Consider the following 24,621-nt stretch of genomic DNA (forward strand, 5'->3'; position numbering starts at 1 on the left):
TGTTAATGTTAATCATTCACAAATCACTGCATAGTAATACCCAAACATGAAATTGAGATTAAAATACTGCTTATACTTACACCTTCCAATAGTGAAGAATAAAATACAAGTCAAACACTCTGGAAACAAAGTTTGAATGCATTAAGCACAAGCAAATCTCTCTCTTCTGGTCCCTACCTGGGAATTTGCGTAGGATAGACTGTCTGACAACATCGGTTCCAAGAAGATTTGATTGTTTGAAGCGCTTTGCTCTCTCTTCAAAAAACCATTCTCCTGTCACTATCCGTAGCTGTCTATATGGGGAATATGAAAAAAGCCAGAGATACGTTCACATTAACAAACTTGGCCAACCAAAGCTACTGCTTAAACCCTTAGGTCGTTATTCAACCATCATGCTCACAAACTCTGGACAACATTTGCACAGTTCAAAATAAAGAGTAAAAAGATTGATTGCAAAGCTTGGGATAGTAGGACATGTAGCAGAAAAATAATATCATCTTTGTGAATGAAAAGTAATTTTCAGTACATGGAAATTTACTTGGCAAAAAAGTGTATCAACCACTTTTACCAGATTTCCATAGAAAACATGTAACATACTATCTCCCTAGTCCTTTGGATAGCGAACTACTCAACCTCACAGTTTTCAGTATCTCCAAAATGGTAAGAGATGTAGAAACAACAGCCGTGGATGGAGGGAGAAAAACCACCACCAAAGCTCATGCCAGCCAAGTCAGCAGTTCATGGACCCAACCTGGTGATATACAGGTTGCTGCAAGCCTATATGTATTTTTCATCTCTAAGTTTCATATGCTGCCGCTCTATGTAGTTTCTTCACATGACAGTGTTGTTATGAATTAGCTATGTCGGATGTTCAGAGCAATGAACTTTTGTCTTTGCTACTGTGCTGGATAATGCTGCTTTTTCTAGTTTCAAATTCTCTTACCAATACTAGCAACAAAGAAATCCAGTACTGGCATTGCTGTTTTCCATGGATATATTTTTATGCTGATCGCTAGCCTTTTCCTGAATTGGTTTCATTATAGTAAAGCATCACCATTTCTACTGCCTCACTACATACAGTTGATGGCAAAAAGCTACTAATTGTGAATACTCAAAAAGCAAATAAACAAACTAAAATAAATTTAAAAAATACATTAAAAACTGACATGCTTCAGACACGCTCCTGCTTACTTTATGCTCAATAAGAAAACTTATTTTCAAACCTATACCAGAAAAGAAATCATCTAGCCTCTTGGGCATGAAAATTACTACAGATGGATTTAGAGCACTGATCAATATCTTCCTTATTAAATTACTTTTGAGTCATGCCTGAATGGAGAGTCTTACTTGGGAAAATACTAAAAATTACAGAATACGATCCTGCCGTTCGTAAAAAGACCCTAACATCATAAGTTCTTCCTAACCTATTAATGAACCATGCACCTTTGCATGAGTCATTAAAAAAAAAAAATCAAAATCCAAAACATGTGCCCACAAGCACAGAAATAGAAGATTATTGCCTTATCTTCTTGTTGCAGACTCCTAGTGACAAACCTCCCTATAATTCATCATCACAATCAGTCAGTCATTATGCAAGGCATTAAATAAAATCTCTACATTTCCACTCAGAATTTTTAAATTACTTCTGTTAGACAGAAACACTGGAAAGGATTCATTGCATTATAAACTATGCATGGTCTGGCTAGTACGAAAAACAGCTTTCCTCTGAATGTGTATTTTCACAATTCATTTACAGCATGCACTTCTCTGTGCAGTTATTTTTATACCAAGGTTTACAGCAAGTTTAATGCTTTATATCAAACCATAAACCTTTCCGACCTTTGACTATGCCATCACATTCCATTGCAATATAAATGGCGTATTCCACTGTGGTATGAACTACATGGTTCATTCTTTTTTTTTTTTCCCTCAGTTACTCCCAGGTTTGACTGTAAAACTCCACCAGTACCATTTTCCCCTTGGACAGAGAGTTTATTCATCCCCAGTATCTTACCAGCAATGCTTAATTTGATCAAGGTCAGACAGGGCACTCCCCACCCCCTTATCCAGACAGGCGCCTTCACCCTTCTCCAAGCTCAGGACAATCTGAAGGAGAAGGTGTGACTTATGCCTAGGGTTTCAGCAGAGCAGGAGGCTTTTACAAGCAAAAACTTGTAATTATTTCCACACCCAGCCCTGAACTGTGCCACATGCCTGGGCTGCTGTGGTTCGTGGAGGGGCAGCCCCTCTGCCACAGGGTCCCTGGAGAGCTATCTTCTACATTTTCTGTCCAGAGGTGAACAGTGATGAGGGAAAGAAAACCTCTCTGGTGCTTCCTGCATCACAAGTGCCCAGGGGACCTCAGCCTGGGTGGAACGGTGGCTGAGACTGCTGTGTCTGCTTGTTTTACCATATATTAGTCTTACAATCTGATGTGGAGATTCAACCTTGCAGCAGCAGGACCAAGGGCTCAAGGAGAGTCATGGGGGCTGGAGAGATTGAAGGAGCTGAAGCCAAGGGAAGGACACAGTTGGGGTGGCTGTGGGAGGAGGCCCAGAAGGAGGAGGATGGAGGGCTGCTGGGCTGTGCAAGGAAGGATCAGCAGGGGTGCTGTTGGTGGGTGGAGAGAGGAGGTTCTTCCCCAGCATCCATCCCTGGGAGAGGGCTTTCCTCTCCTCCTCCACTCCACTGTGGTTCGGGTCACCCGCACCCTTAGAGCTCACCATCAGTGCTCCTCTTTCTGTCCCCAGTCACCCCCTGCCATCTCAACAACCTCTCCTACTCCTCATTCTGGGAGCAAAGCAGCCTGCAAGAGGGGAAGGGCTGGCGCCAGGCTGCGGGGCGAGGCAGGAGTACTGTGGAGAAAGACTTTCTCCTCCTCTTGCCATCCCCTTGTAAGAGTAACTACTGACCCCATACTCATCTTCCTTGCAATCACATAAAGCTGTTCAGGGAAGAGATAGGTTGATCTATTTGGGCAACAACAGTTGATCCCTGTATCTTCTGGCAAAGGATAAATAAGCAATCTACTTCTCTTAGTAATCTCTCTCTGCAGGCTGTAACCTGCCACCATTAAATAGCCCCTCATTATGCAGCTGGTCCCCTCTTGCTTAGCCAAGGAAGTTCAAGGTCATCACTGCATGCTCTGGCAAACACCAACTGGATGCCCAAGGAAAGAGAAGGGTGCGAATCATTGCTTTTGCAGGCCTGAGCAGGCAAGGCAGCGCGACAGCCACTACACCGATGGGGCTGAACCGTGAACCGTTTCAGCTAACTATGGTAAACTAAACTGCCCATCTTCTTCATCTGGCTGATCTTAGAAGCAGTAATAAGAGCCGCATTTTAAATTGAGGTACCAACTCCTTGGCAGGGCTGCTTTGAGGAGACCCACACCCATTCTGCTCTGACTTCACCAAGAGAACCAAGTCTGAGGTAAAACACAAACTCCCTCAATTGAGGCATGAAACACAGCAAATAAAGAGAGCACTGCCTTCTTTTAGTCAAGTGCTTCACCTCTCTAGCAAATCCTCTTATCCACAGCAAAGGGGAAAAAAACAATAGCCAGCAATAGCCAGCAATTGAGAGCGTCACATGGAACAAGTCTAGAGGCCTCAACATTCCCTTCAGACCTTCATCCTTATTATCATCAGTGCTACTCAGTCTTGGGATCCTGACTTCAGCTGGCAGTGCCCTTTTGTGAAAATGTCCTTTCCCAACAGATCACCTCTACAAAAACATCATATTCTAACAAAATAAAGGGAAAAAAGCTAAGCTTTCCAGCTTTGAATTTCTAGTGCGCTAATACTGGATATTTTTCACATATACTGAACAATTCACAAAAAAGACTAGTGTTCGTGTTATCTTAATCATTCATACATGTCAGGAGTACTTGTTAAAACAATCGTTGTTCTACACATAAATAGAAATGAATTCAGATTAAATGATTGCCTAAGTCTCTGAACTGAAGTTTGAATTTCATAATTGCATTTGACATTCTAAATCAAAAATTGAAGAGCAAGATCTAAACAGTCTTATAATAATGTTATTTTCATGCATTTATAATGATGACAAAGGGAGACTGTCTTTCCTACTGAGATAGCGCATCTTTCTTCTATTTCTGATACAGGACTTAAATGAACCCTTTCAACATAGATAATTGTTTCAGTAGGAAAAGAAACGAGGGCATTTACACAACAGTACATCAAATCAGTGCTCGCAGGTTCGGTTTTTGTTGTTTTTAAAATGGGTCCGAGGTCCATACTGACTGTAAATCATGGTATGTGCATGCATTTTCTTTACTTTCCTTTCTCAGTTAGCATGCAGCATGCAAAGTAAAAAACACATATGTGTTCTACCAAAACAGTGTTTAGACTGGCCTTCCAATGTGTACAACAGATGCTAAAGTCAGTACCTCTAGACAGAAAACAGTGCTATAAATTGTAATAGCAGCAATTTTTGCATGATTGGTTTTTCCTCTGCTCAAGATGTCTAGCAAAATTTTAAAGAAGATCATGTTCAAGTAGGTAAGTTTAGTACCAAATACTTTAGGTATCAGCTAAAGTCCTTATATATTAATTACTGATCCATCTACTCACATCATCATATGAGAGGGAGTATGCTACAGTTCCATGCTGCTTCTCCCTCTATGATCTCCTACTAAACAGATTAACTACACTAACACACCGCTCAGTTTAAAAATGGAACATAACCTGCAGCCTATCCCTGCCAAAACCTCAACTTGTTATTTTCCCCTCGTTTTTGCAAGACACTTCATGGTTAAACGCCTAATTATAAAAATTCCATTTAAGCTGGAAAGTCTCAATTATTACTTTTAATCTTTTTTTTTTAAAAACAAACAAACAAACAAACATACATATTGGTAAGACAGTTTCAGTATCTGTTTGATCATCCAGCTCAACCCACATCCACAGTAGAGGAGAGAAATTCAGTGTGGCTTCCTTTTCCTCTCCTGTTCTTCATGTATTTTACTTCTTCATGGGAAGTAAAATTTAGAAAAAAAATGGCAAGACCAAAGGCTGGATAAAATGCACCCTATACATGAACATACCAAAACACACACACTCATCTTTTTATGTATTCAATTCCACAGAGTATTTTCTATAACATAAATTAATTCCAGATAAATTTTTAATATGCTGTGAGGCTATTAAAAAGAAATTTTTGACCATATTAAACGAAGGCAAACTTGCTTAGAAGTTACTGAAATAAAAAGAAATTATAAGAAATCTGAAAAGCATTTACATACTAAAACATTTGAAATGCCTCTATTCTTAGGCTCCTAACGGGAATAAATGTTACTAAGATACTGATGAATTTTCATGACACTTTAAGACAACATAATTATTTCAAAGATGAATTTCCCATTTCTGCTTTGTTCTCCCGTAATAACTTGGACCACCTAGGCATTTTATCTCGCTGAAGAACTCAATCAAAATAAAGGCATTGTTCGCAGATATCTAGACACATTCGTGACGAGAAACACAGCATCAAGATGCAAAATCAGCTTGTCAGCAGACTGCTTGAAGAACTTGATTTCCCTCAACCTATTGATCATTTTAGATGCCAAATTTAAAACACAAACTCATCACATTTTACGAAGATGCAGGGAAAAAAGTGACCTTAATGAAAAGTTTATCTAAATTCAAATCTGGGTTTGAAAGCTCCTAATGACCTCAGTTCCTTGTATGCAGAGAATGGAGCAGAAAGCTTCCTCTTTCATCAAGTGCATAGCTACATACAGGCGTGATTTACCTCATTAAATACTACGTGACCATCAAACACACAATCACATAAATAAAGACCGTCTTGTTCTGTGCCCTCAGTAACTGCAGAACTAAGAATTTGGCAGAAGGCTTAGCTCTAACCCTTCTTGACCTTTAAATGCTTTATCTTGCAACTTTATATTCTAGCTGGTAATAACTCCCATGGCGGGGGGGGGACCCCAGTAATTTTCTCTTTATGGACATTCAGGGGAATATCCTGTTTCAGCAACTGTAAATTGTAAGACAATTTATATATAAAACTCAGTTTGTTATACTTAAAAATACTGATGAACATCTCTCACTATTCACATTCAAATATCTTTCCTCAAATTCACTAAATCTCTTTTTGCAAGTGTTTTAGAATGTAATTAATGTGTTGTAACACACTTCCCCATCAGCATAAGCTGTTTTTCAGGCAAGTCTGACTTCAGAGGAATGGCAGATGAAATGCTTTGAAGATTATTTTGGGGACAGAAGTCAGATTGACTTGTTGCCAGATGAAGATGTTCTGGTTGGCAGATGAACATTTATACTGTATTATTAAACAAACTAGTATCTCACCCCTACAGCTACCATCATGCTACTTTGTAATTTTTTAAAAATTTGTTCAGAAAATAATACTGTGTTTTACCATATCCTTAAAAAATGAGCATCTTGAAATTACCCGATCCTCAAGTCAAAGTCAGCATACTTGCAGTTCCCTGCCATCTTTTTTTTTTTTATTTTTTTTCGTAGCTGGACATAAACCCACCATAAATGTTAAAGCAATGACAACATTTCATCCCAGACTCAATGTGCTCAGAAGGAAGGAAAGGTCAAAATGTATTAAATGAAGCAATAGGCAGAAGCTGGCTGATAGTATCTACGTTTTCTTTTCTTGCCACAAGATGTTCTTTGTTTCAGAAACCACTTTGTATTATCTACGCAATTCAAGGGATTTCTGCAGTCATTTCTGTAGTACTTGTCAACCTCTCTTTGAATGAACACACTCAATACCCAATGTCAGACCTTCTTCCCTGACACCAGATGCAATGCAGTAGGCTTCCCAACAGTTCTGGAAAACTTGCTTCTGAACATATTCCTGTAGGTATAACTGATGACTATAAACCTGTACAAGTCCTGTTTACTACTATCACCATCGCCTTAAGCGGCACTTAATAGACATTCTTGAGGACAATTTTGGCAGAACAGCCAAGAAGCTGTTATAGCTGTTATACCACCAAAACTGGAAAGAGTTCACGAAGGCCACAAATCCTTCACCCTGCCTTTTGAGGGTCTCACAGTATGTATGACAACATACATATACATTATAACAACAGTATAACCTGGCTCTGCTAGTGGAACAGCACAGCAGGTGCTAGAGTCTATACAGATATTGACATTAGCCTAGTCTCATTCATCAAGGTTGCTGAAGGAAAAGGACAGGGGCAAAAAAAAAGTTTCCTAACACTTTTTGCAAAGCCACTAGCATGGTGAAACAATCCAATTTGACAGACATAAACACTGTATGCAGAGCAATGCTACAGAGCTAAAAGTTTTTTCCCCTCCTCCTGCCTTTTGTTTGCTACTCATAAAGTGTAACTGTCTCTTAACACTGGATTCCCATTTTCTTTTCCTTGCCATCTGCCTTTTCATCTTGCCAAGGGCCCTATTCACATTAACTTAATCAGCTCCTCCTTCAAATGTAATTTAAAAAGCCTAAAAATTCTAATTTTCCCTGCATTTCTCACTTAAGTGAGACAGAGAAAAGCAGAACTGAAAGAATTTAAACTACGCACAATAATTTAATTGAAATACCCATCTCAAACTTTCATCTCTATACTGCCTACACAGAAGATAATCTCTCTGTGTACTTCCAGCAGCGTAAAAGGCATTTTACAGATCATTAACTGTCACTATAGTCTTGCAAAAACACTGCATATGAACAAAAGGAAAGGACACAGAGAGATTTCAATTTAATAAGGATACCCAACACGGACAAAACTTTAGCATTTGCAAAGTTTAGCACTTTGCAAACAAATTACATCGTGGTTTGTAATAACTTAGAGGCAGGCTTCAACCAGAACTCGTTTTCAAGACGAGTGCTAGGACCACTGCTTGGCATACAGAATTGCAGCACAATCACAAAAAATAGGGGTGGCATATGTTTTGAGAAATTACCTCATTACCTCTTTCAGCCCCAAAACAGGACTATCTTTACTGATGTCATCATTCCTGAGAGAGGTTTATCCAATCTAGTTTTAAAACAAGATTCTGCAACCTCTCCAAGTTATATCAGTATTCATACCACCTAGCCTAAATCTTTTCACTGCAATTTAAGTATCACATTACTCTTCTTGTATCAGAAATAGTGTGGCCAGCAGGATTAGGGAAGTGATAGTCCTCCTGTACTTGGCACTGGTGAGGCCGCACCTCGAATACTGTGTTCAGTTTTGGGCCCCTCACTGCAAGAAAGACATTGAGGTGCTGGAGCGTGTCCAAAGAAGAGCAACAAAGCTGGTGAAGGGTCTAGGGAGCAAGCGTTATGGAGAGTGGCCGAGGGAACTAGAGTTGTTTAGCGTGGAGAGAAGGAAGCTGAGGGGAGACCTTATCGCTCTCCGCAACTACCTGAAAGGAGGTTGTAGCCAGGTGGGGCTCAGTCTCTTCTTCCAAGTAGCAAGAGATAGGACAAGAGAAAATGGCCTCAAGTTGCGCCAGGGGAGGTTTAGATTGGATATTAGGAAAAATTTCTTCACCGAAAGGTTAGTCGGGTGCTGGAACAGGCTGCCTAGGGAAGTGGTTGAGGGGCGTTAAATACCTCCCTGGAGATATTTAAAGGACATGTAGATGTGGCCTTTAGGGACATAGTTTAGTGGTGGACTTGGCAATACGAGATTACTGGTTGGACTTCATGATCTTAAAGGTGTTTTTCAACCTAAAAGATTCTATGATTCTTATCCAAAGTGAGTATGTAGAACAGCCTGTATGCCTCCTCAATGCAGCTGCCTTTTGTAGATTTAAAACTCGGTTATTTCCAGTTTTCTCTTGCCTAGGCCAAACATTTTTGACTCCTTCCATTACTCTGGGTATACTGTGTGCTAGGCTTGTGATCATTATTTTCTGCTGAACCTTCTCCAGTTGGCCAACATGACGTGCACTACACAAAACTGGGCAGAGTATATAAAACAGGATTGTGTCATGTATTTTACAGGCCATAATTCTGCTTGTACATCCCTGTGTGATGCTGAACTTTTCTACAGTGGAAAATACTGTTGATTCATGTTCAGCTTTTCACTCGGTACAATACCCAGATCCTTTCCTAAGAAACAGCTGCATAAGCTGTTTTTATCCTCATTCTATGTTTCTGCAGCTGCACTTTTGTCCAAATATAGTAATTCCACACACCCATAGGGACCCACCACTTGCTTTTCCTTCAAACCACTTCTCTAAATTGTAAGCATCACTATGAATCCTAATCCTGTCCTTCAGCATGCCTGCAGTACCTCTCAGTTTTATGTCACCTGCAGGTGTAACTAGCAAACTCATCTGCTGCATGAGAGTCCTTAACTAAAATGCTTAACAGGAAAAAGCCAGGAAATATTCTGCTCTATACCGCCGCTTTTTGTTTGTTTGGTTCCCCCCCCCCCCCCCTTTTTTTGACAGGGAAATGTCCATAACCACTCTGAGAATGGAGCTTTATAATTTTCCAGGCAGGTCTGCAATCACACTGACAGAATTTATTCCAGGGCATAGCTCCCCTTGTTTATCAGCTTATTAGAATGGCGCAAGAGAAAGCATCAAAAGGTTCGCTTAAGTCAAGTTATAAGACATGAACAGATCCTCCTCTACTCGCGAGGTCTGTCACCCTATTAAAGGAGGAAATTAAATTGGTTTTGACATTATTTGTTCTTGAGCCAGCTCTTACTCATCGTCCTGTCATCTTCCCTCGGTTTTCAAACAGCACAGCAATTATTTGTTTCAGTATTTTTGCAGAAAATGAAGGTAACTTGACAGGGTCAACAAATCCCTTGTTCTTCCTTTTTTCATTTTTAAAGAGTAGTATTGTGTTTGCTCTTCTCCACTCTGTAATTTCATCTGCACCCCATCATTTCTGAAAGGCACAGCACTGAGATCATCTCGGGAACTGGCTGAAACAAACTACAAGGAGCTCGGCCAGGCCCCTGCCAATTTAAAATCATTTCACAAACACAAGCACCTGACCATGTTTCATCTTAAGAGGTGAGACATTGTCCTCTGGATGTGCCTCACTGGCTGCAGAGAAGGTTAACGCAGATGTTAACAGATGTTAACCTTCTAAAGCTAAAGTTAGAAGACACAAACCCTAAACTCCATGTCCTGCTGTATTAATTTTTCACTGTCTAGGTAGCCAAAGCCTGACATAAGTAGCAATTTGGGTTCACTCTCTGATACAATTTATAAAAAGTCTTCCCTTCCTGATCTCATTAGTTGGATGGTCTGTGAAAAAAAAAAAAAATCCCTCTGAAATTACTTTGATTCTTTCCCCCTTTAACATGATTATTTTATCATGTCTTTTTCTTATACCATCCAGTTCTTACATCAGGATACATAACTGAGTTTTATTGCCCAATACATTTCTCCTTTCTTTCATGGTTATCTTACTGAGTCAAGCTACAAAATCCTGTATTATGATACCAATCAAATGAATTATTCTTCCAAGTATACACCAAGTAAATATCTTTGAACATATGACACCTCTTTTTGTTTATTCACTTGATATCCTATGTTAGAATATTGATTCTCTGCTTTTCAGCACTGTAATCTGCTACTCTCCTCCATTCCCCATGCTCAATATTCCAACCATGAGAAATGTGATATCCCCTTTTGTTTTACCTCCCACCATGGCACAATTTACTTTAGAATGCTCACTAATAGAGACATTATGAATACAGCCCTCTCTCTTCATGCAGAGATGTTCAGTTACTATAAACACAGAAAAAAACAAGGATAGAAACATGGATTGAAGTGCTTGGACTCAAAAAAGCACGGATAGAAACATGGATTGAAGTGCTTAGGCTCACAATTTTTTACACCTTTTTCCTTACAAATCCACCTACCACATCAATCAGAACATACAGACCTTGCTTGTTCTTAATTCTGTTTTGTTAATTTTGAATTACTTGATTCTTACATTTATGTCTTCATAATGTGAAAAGACTGTCACTGGCTTGTAACTGATTTTCTGTAATTTTCAGAGTACTTCCCACCAACAGCTTAGTACCCGTGATGCTTGCAGCTTTCTTTAGAAAGCAAGCTAGTTGAAACTGGCTTCAAACTGGAAAAAAACATACTGCAAAATAGTGCAGCAAATAAAACCACCAGATAAGCCGCTTCCCTTGTGTACTTGCTATGCATATGCTTTTGTGCTAAGGGGATGTAAAACAGTAACACCAGCACAAAATGACTTATACAGCGGTAATCTCTAAACGTATTTATGAAAGCTGCACAACTTACGCAATCTTGGCACACACTGAGCACTTCCACTGCCCATCAGCTCCCACGACACGACACTTATTGCAGACTCGAAGTTTGCAGGTTTGGCACAGGTCTCCTCTGTCAAAGATTAAGCCCAGGCTTTTCTGACAGCGAACACAGACCCTACTGTTGTCCTGTTGACAATGACGGTTTCCACCTTTCCTTCTCACTTCCAGAAGCTCATTTTTCAATTTCCTAGAAGTAAGAAAATAAGATCTTTTAATTTGGAGATACAACTCAATGATCTGTAAGAATTTTTTAACAGATGAAGATTTGGCGCTAAAAACTAAAAGACTCAAATAAATAAAATACATTTTTTTTGTATATTTGCTGTATTTTTTGACACATGTATTTCAAAGAAGAATAAATCTATCCTCCACCTCTCAGACATCCAGTCAAGAGGAAAATCTCATGGTAGATCAGTATAAGCAACTGCAGACAGCTGAGCAGTTCTGGACAATTGGTAAACCACCTTTGCTTATCCCTCATCAATAATTCAAGTCATGCTGAGCCCAGGTTGACAGCAGCTCAAAACTGGGACTATCCTGTGCATCCACACAAGGAAAAGGAGAAAATCTTACCTGTAATTAGTATGCATTTAATACTATGCCAGCATAGTATTAACAGAGTTAACTAGGAACACATATGCAGTTCCACACCGGCTATTCAAAGCCTAAAAAAGCCCCAAACCAAAACATCTAAACAGATAGTGGTGTTATGCTGTGATGCTACAATTAAAAAAAAAAAAAAAAAAGAGAATGTCAGTTTAATGAATGTGACTTGCAGATTACCAGTTCTGCCACTGACTCTGTAGGATAAAAATATTTGCATTTAAGACCTAATTTTGAAGGCTGCAATTTCAATGGTGCATGAGTTGGGTCCTTAACAAGAAAGTAACGATAAGTGAGATGTAACTACTATATTTCCAACAGCAAAGAAAGGAATTTGAAGAGAAAGAGTCAGGAAGGATGACAGGAGAGGCAGTTTTCTATGCCTGTCTTCCCAAACCAGGGACTCAAGCAGGACCCCATCATATCCCAAACCTTTCACTATTAGCTCCTTGTACCTTGATTCCTGACCTCAACTCCAGAGCTTTCCCTCCCAGGCCACAGCCTCTAGCTCTTACCTCTCCCAGCCCACAGAATCATCTACATTGGAAGGGAATATTGGAGGTTACCTAGTCTAAACTCACAGCCAAAGCAGGGCCAGCCAGACTGGGTTGATCAAGGCTTTTTCCAACTGAATCTTGAGTAACAGAGTAACTCCAAGTAAAGAGCCTACAATGTCTTTGGGCACCTGTTCCAGAATCTGACTAAATTTTATGGTTTGGTCTAGTTTTTGGTTTTTTTTAAAAAAAGCCTTTCTAATATCTAACCAGAATCTCCCACATGCCAGCTCGTTCCCCTTGCCTCTTCTCCTTTCACTGCATACCTCTGAAATGAGTCTGGCTCCATTTTGTCTACACTGTCACACTAAGGACTTGAAGATAGCAATCATGTCTTGCCTTTGCCTTCTCTTCTGAAGGCTAAGCAAACCCAGTTCCCTTTGCCTCTCCCTCTATGTCATGTGGTCCAGCCCTCTGATCATCTTGATGGCTCTCCATTGAACATGCCCCAGTATGTCAATGCCCCTCCTGTTCTGGGGAGCCTGAAACTGGAAACTGTATTTCAGTATTCAGAAATGTGGTCTCACAATTGCTGAATAGAGGGGATAACCACTGGCCTCAACTGCTAATGTAGTCCTGTATGTGGTCAAAATAGTTATGTCCTCTCAACACTTGCCAGCTGAAGCTCCATCCACTCAACCCCTACACTCCTCTCATCCACCTCAATCTTTTCAACAAACAACCTACAGGTCCCCTGCTCTCTCCAGGCTCTTTCCTGACTTCCCCCCTCCAATCCCTCCTATCTTAAGCTCCTCCATCCTTTCAAACCCTTCTTGCACTCCACTCTACCCCAGAATTCCTCCTCCCCAGGGCCCCAGCTCAGCAGCTCCTAAGTTCTTTCAGTTTTACATGCCTGGGTGTTGCTGTGTCCCCATTCCCTCACCCTTCTCTGCATACACATAGATGCTTTAAGGGGGATTTAAAAAAAACAGCTACTGGCTTCACCTAAAGATCAGTAAAAAGGTGTCAGGAAGAAAGACACTTTGGGAAGACAAAACCAATAAAAGATTACAGGTTGCAGCACAGTGAAGGAGGCTGGGCACATTGCTTAGGCCACCAGGGACTAAGGTCTGACAGAATTAGGTTATTTGTGGATACATTGCCTTGCTAAAAGGTTGGCTAATATTTTGCTTCCCACTGGGATCCCATGAACAACAGCTGCTCTGCAGCTACCTGGCCTGTGGATGCTCAACCTCTGACAGCTTTTGAAAAAAGGCATGTCCAATCCCTCCAGGCAACAACTACAAAACCTGTCAAGCATTTTTCCTCTGCTGGCCTCTATCCAAAAGTGATTTCTTCATCCTGCTTTAGACCCTTCTTCTCCTACATTCAATCCAAACAGCCATTCTCATGCCATAGCCCTCAAAAGTTTGTCCAGGCTTCACGAGCTTTCTTGGTACTTTGCTAATTGTTCTTGCAGTTTATCGATTGCATCTTATGTCTGCCTACCTCCTGCAGAGAACACTTAGTTACAGGTCCATGTCCATTTTCTTCCTCTGTCAGTCAGCCAGTTCCAAATGCAGATGGGCAACCTGCACTACAGCAACTGCCAACTGCACTGCAATATTGCACTGTGCACAGGGAAGGCAGATGATCACCACTTTTGCCACACCCTCCTTGGACCTACCTCCTAAAAAAGTCTGCCTTCAAACAGCAAAAGTCAATTTATCTGCTTCTTCTGGACCAAGAACTAAAGGCAGAAAAAAACCCATACAAAAAAACCCCCTGCTACTAGAATGCTCTCGACCACACAATTTTAAAAGAGATACCACACCTATCCACTTGAATAACAAATAGACCCTTCAGTGCTTGTGAAGACATCTAATTACCACTGAAGTTATGGTCACTTACATTTCACTAAATATCAAACAACATTCACAAAGTGCTTGATGATTTACTGTCTCCCCTCTTGGCAGTATGAATTCGTCAAAGTACTGTGCTACGTGGCCCTTTTATTTTAGTACAGCCATATTTGGTATCAACTGATCCCAGGGAAATTTGTTAAGATTGGATCGTGCTTTCACACATTGAGAGGTATTGCAGCACTTTCCAGGTTCACTCCCAAAGCTGTCCCTGTCACAGCTGAGTGTCCTTCACCAAGAATTCTTAACCTGGCCAATACTTGGTGTTTCTGTCCCTCTCATCTACTTTTTGTCTTCCTGGAGCTTGTCATCCACTTGCCTCTGTGCTGGGTCCACCCAATGAATAGGGCTTAGAGCTGCAATGGGGAACACTGCTGCCAGGAGACTTTCAAGCATGGAAAATGCAGACCCAAGAAAAAGAAGAGGAAGGGCAAATCTGGTTTGCACCTACCACCTGGATCATCACCCACCAATTTCTGTTCTACCTTCCCCCTGCGAGCTGACAGCAGACAAGGACATGCTGTCCCACCAGAGCTCTGGGACCGCTCCTTGCTTCCACGTGGCCTCTTTGGCATCTCAGCCACTTCACTCTTCCTACTCACTTCTCATAGGTCAGCTCAAACAGTTAGTCTAACTTATTGGTACAGAGGTGACAGCTATGGTTTACGTCTAAGTACAACAAGCAAACACTAACAGATGTAGCTTTACTCAGCTTCCCCACACAAAACTCTCTCTGCATCTGTACTAGGTTTACATGGCAAGGTTTTGGCAGTTGGGGGTCTTCAGGGGTGACCTCTGTGACATGAAATCAGGGGCTGTGCCTTTGCAGGCAGAGCCAGTTCCAGCTGGCGCCAGAACAGACCCACCACTGGCCAAAGCTGAGCCCATCAGCAATACTAGTGGCACTTCTGTGATAACATATTTAAGAAAGGGGGGAAATGCTGCACAGCAGCTGTGAGATGGAGGAGCGAGGAAAACGTGAAACAGCCTTGCAGACACCAAGTCATTGAAGAAGGAGGAAGAGGAGGTGCTCCACCTGCCTGAGCAGAGATTCCCCTACAGCCCACAGAGAAGATCATGGTGAAGCAGGTTGTCTCCCTGCAGCCCATGGAGGACCCCATACTGGCGCAGGTGAGCATGCCCTGAAGGAAGCTGCAGCCCATGAAGAACTCTTGCTGGAGCAGGCTCCTGGCAAGAACTGCATCCCATGGGAGCACAGGAGCAGTCTGTTCCTGGAAGACTACATCCCTGTGAAAAGGACCTATGCTGGAACAGGGGGTAAGTGTGAGTAGGAAGGAGCAGCAGAGAAAAAGTGTTATGAACTGACTGCCACCCTCATTCCTCATCCCCTTGCACCACTTGGGGCAGGGGAGGAGATAGAAGAGTTGGGAACAAAGGAGTGAAGTTGAACCTGGGAAGAAGGAGGGGATGAGGGAAAGCTGTTTTAGTTTTGTCCTTGTTTCTCTATATCCTACTTTTTTTTTTAATTGGCAAGAAATTAATTTTCTCCAAGTCAAGCCTGTTTTGCCTGTGTCAAGCAATCTCCCTATCGTTATCTTGATCCTTTAGTTTTTTCATCTTATTTTCTTCCCCCGTCCTGGTCAGGGAGGGAGCAAGAGAGTGACTTAGGGGGTGTCTGGCAGCCAGCCAAGGTCAACCCACCATAGCCTCCTTTCCCTCTTCCTGTCTGCTTGTTTGTTCTGAGTCTCCTTCAGCAGCAAAACCACCTTACTAGTACTGAGGAGACAACTTAGTCTCTGGAGAAGAAGAGGGCGAATCAGCCTTAAACACTCTGCACACAAAATGTTCTCTCATTGTTTACCCACCTCTCACCAGAGTTTCATCTGGTCACCAGTTCACAATAATAGAAACTCAGGCATTTGAAAATCTTGGAATTTTTGAATACCTTCAAAATCCTCTGCCCTCAGAGTCATATGATTGATTCAACACTAAAACGATACTCAAAATTAAGAAATCATATTTGGTTCCTTGGGTATGTTCAAGCTCCTCTTTGCAGCCACAAGGGACAGGCTCTCCTCTTCCCTTCACTCATTCACAATGAAGCCTAAGAGAACTCGGACACCATGGGCTATGGAAAACACAACAAAGTCTGAGGGCTTCTGACAGTATGATAGAAGCTGGTAACACTGAGACATTCTTATTTCAGCTGGAGCACAGAAATTGTTGTCAGCTAGCTGGACCAGATTCCTATGAACACAGAGTATTGGTTATCCAGTCAGAAGGGAGAAATAGCAAGCAGAAGAGTTCAAGATAAGCAACTGAATGCTATAGGTCCATCTAGATTCCCTGAAATACAAGAAAGGAGAGGGGGAACATTTCTGTGGCACAAAAAAATCAGAGAAGTGCAGCCAAATAAATACACCTCGGCTCACTTTATTTCTCAGATGAATATTATTTCTCATCATAAAGCCGTATCTTTTCAATAAAATAGCTGGTTCTAAATAAGAATGTGTCTAAGTTATTAATACAGAAAATTCTTAAGATAAATCACAGCATTAGAGGACGAAGAGCAACTTTTACAGTGTACTGTCCCAAATGTTGTTAAGGTCTTTGGAAGTTTTTCTACAATTAAACACATCCACTGTTACATGCTTCATTCTAAAACCCTGAACTGGACTGAGGACTCCAGATGTGTCTCACCAGGGCTGAGGAGAAGGATCACCTCCCTTGACCTGCTGGTGACACTCCGCCTAATGCGGCCCAGGATGCTGTTAGTCATCTTTTTTGCCACAAGGGCACATTGCAGGCTCACAGTCAACTTGGCATCCACCAGGACCCCCAGGGCCTCTTCTGCCAAGCTGCTTTCCAGGCAGTCAGCACCAAGCCTGTACTGGTATATGTGGTTATTCCTCCCCAGGTGCAGGACTTGTTTCCCTTTGTTGAACTCCATGAGATTCCTGTTAGTCCTTTTCTCCAGCCTGTCAAGGTCTCTCCAAATGTCAGCACACTCATGTGGTCTACCAACCACTCCTCCCAGTTTTCTATTACCTGCAAACTTGCCGAGGATGCACTCTATCCTATCATCTGAGTCATTAATGAAGATCATGAACAGTATTGGCCCCAGTATTGATTCCTAGGGTACGCTGCTGCTGGCTGTCCTCCAGCTAGACTTTGTCAGTGACCATAACCCTGTCATCCCAGAAGCTCAGCCAGTTCAGTCTGACTCACTGTCTATTTACACAGTCTGTACAAACTGGTGGTGTCAAAAGCCTTGCTGAAGTAAAAATAAACAACATCCACTGCTCTCCCCTCATCTACCAAGCCAGTCATTTCATCACAGTTTATCAGGTTGGCCAAGCATGACTTCCCCTTGGTGAATCCATGCTGACTTCCTGCAGACCTCCTTGTCCTTCATGTGCCTGGAAGTCGTTTCCAGGATTAGCTGATCCATCAGTTTCCCAGAGACTGAGGTGAGGCTGACCAGCCTGTAGTTCTCTGGGTTTTCCTCCTTGCCCTTTCTGAAGAGAGGAATGACATTTGCTTTCCTCCAGTCCTCAGACACCTCTCCCAACCACCATGATCATTCAAAGATGATCAAGAGTAGCCTTGTGATGACATCAGCCAATTCCCTTAGCACTCATAGGCACATCCCATCATGACTGATGGACCCGTCCAGTCTGTCCAGCTTGTTTAAATATTCCCTAGTCCAATTCTCCTCCACAGAGGACAAAGTTACCTTGCCCTGGACTTTCCCAACGATCTCGGGGGGCTGGGATTCCTGAAGACCTATTTTACCAGTAAAGACTGAGGTGGAGAAGGCATTGTGCACTTCAGCCTTTTCCACATGCTTTGTGACTAGGTCCTCTGTTCCATTCAGCAGCAGGCCCACACTTGTCCTAGCCTTCCTTTTGCTGCTGGTGTACTTGTAAAATATCTCTTGCTGCTCTTCGCTTTCCTTGCCAGATTTAATTTCAGGTGGATTGCAGCTTTCCTAATGCTATACTTGCATGCTTAGACTCCCAGGTCACTTGTCCCCTACTTCCACCTCCTGTATGTTTCCTTTTTACGTCTATGTTTTGTCAGGAGCTCCTTGTTCATCCATACAGGTCTCCTGCCACCTTTACTTGCTTTTCTGCTTGTCATGATTGTTCCTAAGCTTGGAAGAGGTGATCCTTCAAAACAAACAACACCCAGCCTCCCCCTGCCCCCCCCCCCCCAAAAAAAAACCCCAAACAAAAAAAACAACCCCAACCATATCTCTTGGACTTCTCGCCAGTACAGTCTCCCATGAGACTCTTCCCAGCAAGTCCCTGACCAAACCAAAATCTGCTCTTCTGAAGTCCAGAGCTGTGATCCTTTTTGCTTCCTTCCCTCCACTCAGAATCTTGAACTCCACTCCTGGTGACTGCATCACGGCTGTCCGAACCTTCACATCTCTGACCTGTTCCTTGTTGGCAAATTTATGTCGATACGCTTGGCGCAGGCCTCCTGCCACCCCGTTTTCTTGATTACAATGTTTCTCCTGTTCACCTCACCCCACCTAATTTGCTTGCCAACCTGGACCGCCACTTCTTTGCTTGATCATTAGTCATTTTCTCTACCTCATTTTTTTCATGGTCTCCTGTCAAAACTGAGTTTGTAGACAGTAGAACTGCCAGCCAATGTTCAATAGAGGTAGTCTTTGAGAGACAATTGTGTTTTCACATTTTATTCAATTTTGCAAACATTTGGTCAATCATATCCTATAGAACTAAAGGGGCACATACAATTCAGTTCCAGTTTCTTTTGGGACTTGAACATCTGCATGCAAAACAACAATCTGAACCTTGCCCAAGTGTCAGTGTAACTCAGAATACGAATATTGTTAATCCTTAAATCTCAAAAGGGTTAAAATACTAAGCACTAGCAAAGGCTCATTTTTCGTAGCAGATTTATTTACAGTGGCTCATTTTTACTTAAAAAAATAAAATCAACAGTGACCCATTGCATTTCAGGAACTCCACAGGCAGTATGATGCCATCTTTTTGGTAATCATCAGTACGTCCTATAGATTGCATCCAGGTGTCTAATGTTGAAATACAACCTTCACTGAACTCCTTCAATTCCAGCCTTCTCCCTCCCCCCTGCAACTTTCAGGCCCTTTTGTGCTTAACTAAAAGCATCACTGGGCACAAAGTCTGTGTTTTAAAATAGTTCCAATTTAAAATAAGGATATCTGTATCAGTCCAAACCAATAAACAGTGCATTTTTAAACAAAAGCTTGCTTAGAGATCAACATGTTGAAAAACTCATCAATATTCTTTTGACATTAAAAAGGCATTATTCCTACTGTCCAGTAGTGGTGACTACAACAGTGTTTTCCACTGCTGATGCAATACAAAATCTTGAATTCTTATCAGATGATAGTGGATCTGCCAACAGCATGAATTCTGAAAAGTGTTTGTTTTCTTGTTTTTTTAATACAGAGCTGCCTTTGATGACTTTTAGAGAAGTGAGATAAAATACATCAACCCACAGCTTCTCCACTCAATCAAACAAATAAAATAGAAAAATTAAAAAAGCAAACAAACAATGTATGGACAGATATACTGGATAAGAACTTTCTTTTGGGATTCCCTATACTATTTGTTGGATTGAACTACTGACTGACTGTAACAAATATGTTCAGATCTTAAGAAAATAAAAAATGAAATGTCTCAAAGGCCAGGAAGAGTAGGAGGAGGTGGGTGAGTCAGCTGAAAAAAAATCCATCATCATCAATCCAGCCTCACTGCACTAGTTACACAATATTGAAAAGGGATAACAAGTGCAGCATGTAGCTGGACTGACTTACCCCTGCTCTTTATCCCCCAAGACAGGAACGAGCTGTAATATAAACACCCAATTTCCTTTTGCCATTCTAACATTTGAGCTCTCCTTAATTTTAAAGGAATCTAATTAACCATGCAGTTAGATATTTTTAATCTCAAATATTAAACAAGAATTAATCTTTCAGTCCTCTCCTAGTAATATGAAAGAGAAAAATAAATTCAGCAGAAGCCAATTTAATGACCTGCTGAGAAAAAGAATCCTATCATGTACTGAAGTTTCTAAACCATCTATTACAACAGCTGTTTGATAGAAGATAGCTATTAAAAAGAAATTTGTTACTGCCAAGGATAGCAGAATGTTTAGCCATTCCTCTAACTGTGAATTTATATTAAGATCCCTCTACTGTCTGAGAAAAGATATTAAGTGCATTGGAGAAGAGTTCTGTTGCAACTAGTATTCCAGGTAACACTGAATGACTTAATCCAAGCCTTTCCAAATGGGGCCTAAAAGGCCCATATAACATATCAAAGCAAGAAACAAAAATAAACAAAAAAAAAAGACTTAGCCAACACCAAATTTGAGAAATGACTCAGATCCTAGATTAAGTCCATCTAACAAGTAAATATGAACACCTGATGCCTTGAAAAGATGAGGAAAAACATGCAGGCAGCAAGGACCACAATTCTACAAAACCCAAACCAAGGAGCAGCAAGCAGTCATAGCTCTCGGCACACTTGTCCACTGCCTGCAAGAGGCGCAAAAGAGGCCCTAAAAGAGTCTGACTCTTCCCTACTGACACTAAAAGTCAGGAGGCAAAGGCACTCGTTCCATCACAAATGCAGCCTCCAGAGATGGAGTATTCCCAAACCCTTATAATCCTGCAAAGAGGAAGAAGCAATGAGAAGCCTTAACAGGTCCATTTTTTTCTTAACAGCATGCTTTACCCTAGAGAACATTTATTCCCCAAATACAGAAAAGTAGAATAGCTATACTGTTGCAAGAGCCAAGACACTCAGTGCTCAAGCCATTCACTTAAATGAATGCCATCATTTCCTCTGTCAGCACAATCCACTTGCTTTGAGTCAGGTAACATTTTTAATATCAAACTGATTTTTTTTTTTTCATTTCAGTAGGATTTTTTCTACTTTGTCTCCTCTCCCTTTTTTGAAAAATCACTGTTGAATGCAATGGCGTACACAATTCCTCAGTTTGATTTTCAAATTTCTCCTGCATCTTCCTTCTCCCCATTTCAAAAACCTTCTTCATCTTAAGATGTAGAGCAGCAGAATCCAAGTATTCCTAATTTTATTTTGCCATTGTAAATTTCCAGATTTCAAAGAGTCAAAAAATTACAGTAAAAAAAAAACTGTCCTCAACCTACTGTAATTATAAGACTTCAGCAGGAAAGAAGTTTAAATATATGAAATTGCTTCAGTCTTGCACCTGTTCTTAAGAAAGTTCTGTTTCCTGCACAGATGTGTTGACACATCCTCCTTCTGAAGCTGTGCAGCTGTTAACTTAGATACTAGAGAATTTTTCTGTGCAGGAACTGGACAGAAACATACTCAACATACTTCTGGAGGCTGAGGGAGAAAGGAAATTTCCTCCCCAGACTGATTGCCAGTACCTCCTCCAAATTAAACCAGATCCCCTCCACTGATCTCCTTGCATTGTAAAATCTATCCATTTGAGTACCTGAAGTATTTTTTAGGTTCTTATTTTATAAGCACAGATTTTCACATTTTGCTTATGTAACAGATCTGTATGATAAAAACTGTCTTAAGAATATCCGAGTACGGAGGTATATTGGTGACAACAAAAGGAAACAGGGAAAGGCAAAGAATGAATTTGCAAAGGAAAACAGAAGTAGTGTAATGAATGGCAGAATGGAGCCCAGCTAACAGAAGGTAAGGAGGCACGGGAACTGAAATGATATTGGATACTATAATGATGACCAACTTCCACAGATGAACCTTTTTCTGAGTAACTCCCTCATCCTCTCAAGTAAAAACTGTTAGTAAGATTTTAAAAACTAAAATGTAAAATTGCTTGTTGGTTTCTTACTAGTCTTTCACAAAATAAATTGTACCCAGAGTATGAGAATTAATCACCATCAGAAATTCTTTCACCAGTGGAGGATCTTCATTCTGGAAGAACATTGGAGAGCAGACCAGGCATCTCTACCTTTAGAGTACTGGCAATAGTAACTACTTCTGATGGAAAAGTCTCTGGTTCAAACAATAACAGCGTGTTAAATTCACTTGACAAACGAGATAGCTGCCAGACAAGCAACCTCCTAACTTCCCATACACGTATGGATGAGCAACATGCTTTAACATAAGGACTCTTTCCTTCAAATATTTCTAGGCAGTTTTGCAAAAACACAGACCATATACCATACTATATACTATCTTCCAATCATTTTGTGCTTATAAACAAGTCCAAATGCATACTCAGCATATAAGACAATTCCCATTCCTGTTACTCAAACTTTTTTTTTCCTAAAGTACTTGCCTGTAGTTACCACATGGTGGTGTCCACGCTAACAGTTTCTCCTATATTGTAATGAAGTTAATACTCTACCCTAAATTGCTTCTGTGGATCTCTTCAGACTGATAAGGAGATGCCATTTCAGGTAACTGAAAAGACAGGAATATCAACTTTCCTTGTCAATACAGATCTGGCACTGGTGCAATTCTTACACAACTTCTGGCCACCTAAATGCTGGGGAAATGACTCAAGTAACAACCCAATAAAGCCTTATCCTTGGAAGAAATTGGCGCGTTCCTCCTTTGTTTTCTCAGTTCAGTAATTATTATGCTGGTATCTCCTCTTCTAAAAGCACGGTATTCACAGCTTTGCTTTGTAAAGAATGAAAAGAACCTTTGTATTTTAAATACTGTCTAGGAAAATAGTCACGGTAAGAAAGCAATGTACATTAGCAGCACGTGTCACACGTGTTTACTCTGTTGTAGCATAATAATATTGAGATGAAGAGCTAGCTCCAAATGCTAAATGCTATGCCCATCAGATCCGGTTCCCTGTGTAACACCACGGCTGGGGAGGATGCAGTGAGGCTGCTGTTGGAACAGAAACAAACCAACAACAGTTAGATGAAACACACCTAGTACACGGTACACCCCCCTTTCAGCAAATACATTCTTTCAATTTAGTATTGACTTCATGACTTATAACACTACACATTAAATGTGATATCGGTTTTCATAAAAAAGGTCTTAAAAGAACAAAACTATTTAAAAATAGTGAAAGGGTGGAGAAATAAGGAAAGAGATACATGCTTCAGTCCAAAACATTCTGTTCAGAATGTCTTGATTGACATTATCTGGATGCAACTTTCTCCCAGCAACTCACACGTTAAGAAAAAAAACAAAAACAAAAACGAACACTACTTTTTCACCCTCAAGTTCACTATTTGTAGCTATTTTATCTCTACGTAATTTAATGATTTCACCCAAATAATCTTAGCACTTGAAAACAATTATGACGGTCATTCGACTGACATCAAAAGCATCATAGAGCAATGTTTAGAACACTGTAGGTTATTTGCACAAGTAACCTACTAACAGCTTGAAATCAATATTCAAAGAAAACTTAAAGTGATGCACACTTAAAGTTAAGAACATAAACCCTAACATTTATCAAGCAGGTTGCTTATTTGTATTATCAAAACTAGACCACAGAAAGAGTACTTGCTGCAGTCTGTGTTTCTCTTGCATGTAGGTGAAGTATTTGTACATGAAATAAAAACACACAAACAGCCACCTGCACTCCAGAACACAAGTATGAGCAGTGGTAGTGAAAATAAACTCTTAACAATTTCACTATTAGGACATACTCCTACACTTACTATTGCTTTTATGTTGAATAGAAAGACCCTTTCAAGTTACAATGGCTTTTGAAGACTAATAGGAACAGAAAAAACAATTATCAAGATAGATCCAGAAAGAGTGGAACAGACTAACACAAATTCTTCAGTACAATATACAAGTAAGCATCTTGCCAGACTGAAAAACGCCTTGAAAATAAATACAAAAGGAGTTTATTCTTCCGCAAAGTACTTCAATAAAACATATAACAGATTGCACCAAATGGAATTCCAAAAGCAACAAATGTTCCTCTGAAGTATATTTATAAGCCGTAATTAAAGATATCCTTGCCAAGCTGTATTCAAAAAGAAAAATTATTAAGTCTCCTAGGAAGCAGTTACCCACCCAGTTCTTTATAGGTTGTATATCTTGGAAGTCTTTTATAGACTACATTGCACCATTATCAGGCACAGTATGGTCTACTGACAAGTCTTCAAATATACTCTGAATCTGAAACCAATTGGTTCACATACAGGTGCTAGAAGTACACCTAAGTATCACATTGCATCGTTAGTTATCCTAATTAGCATTATATTTCAGATTAAGTTAATTTCTAGCCTTTTCTTAGTGTGCCTTTTTCCATTTGTACCAAAGCACAGATAAGCCAATACCGTGGTAACCTGTCGCTTTACTGAACCACATCCTCCAGAGGTGCCTTG

At 40.7% G+C, this 24,621-nt stretch overlaps 1 protein-coding gene across 5 annotated transcripts in view; it reads right to left on the reverse strand.

Annotated features, from left to right (window-relative positions):
* Window positions 1–24,621, reverse strand: part of SYTL5 (synaptotagmin like 5) — a 100,438-nt gene that overhangs the window by 44,501 nt on the left and 31,316 nt on the right. For all 5 annotated transcript variants that reach the window (XM_087758702.1, XM_087758701.1, XM_087758704.1 and 2 more), the window contains exons 3-4: window positions 11,256–11,471; window positions 178–293 (exon numbers count right to left, since the gene is read on the reverse strand). In XM_087758702.1, coding sequence (XP_087614828.1) covers window positions 178–293; window positions 11,256–11,471 — 332 coding nt within the window. The remainder of the gene's footprint in view (window positions 1–177; window positions 294–11,255; window positions 11,472–24,621) is intronic.

This window comes from Nipponia nippon, unplaced genomic scaffold (genome assembly GCF_047370975.1).
Source record: "Nipponia nippon isolate SJK-2023a ecotype South Korea unplaced genomic scaffold, ASM4737097v1 scaffold_2, whole genome shotgun sequence".
NCBI classification, from domain to species: domain Eukaryota; kingdom Metazoa; phylum Chordata; class Aves; order Pelecaniformes; family Threskiornithidae; genus Nipponia; species Nipponia nippon.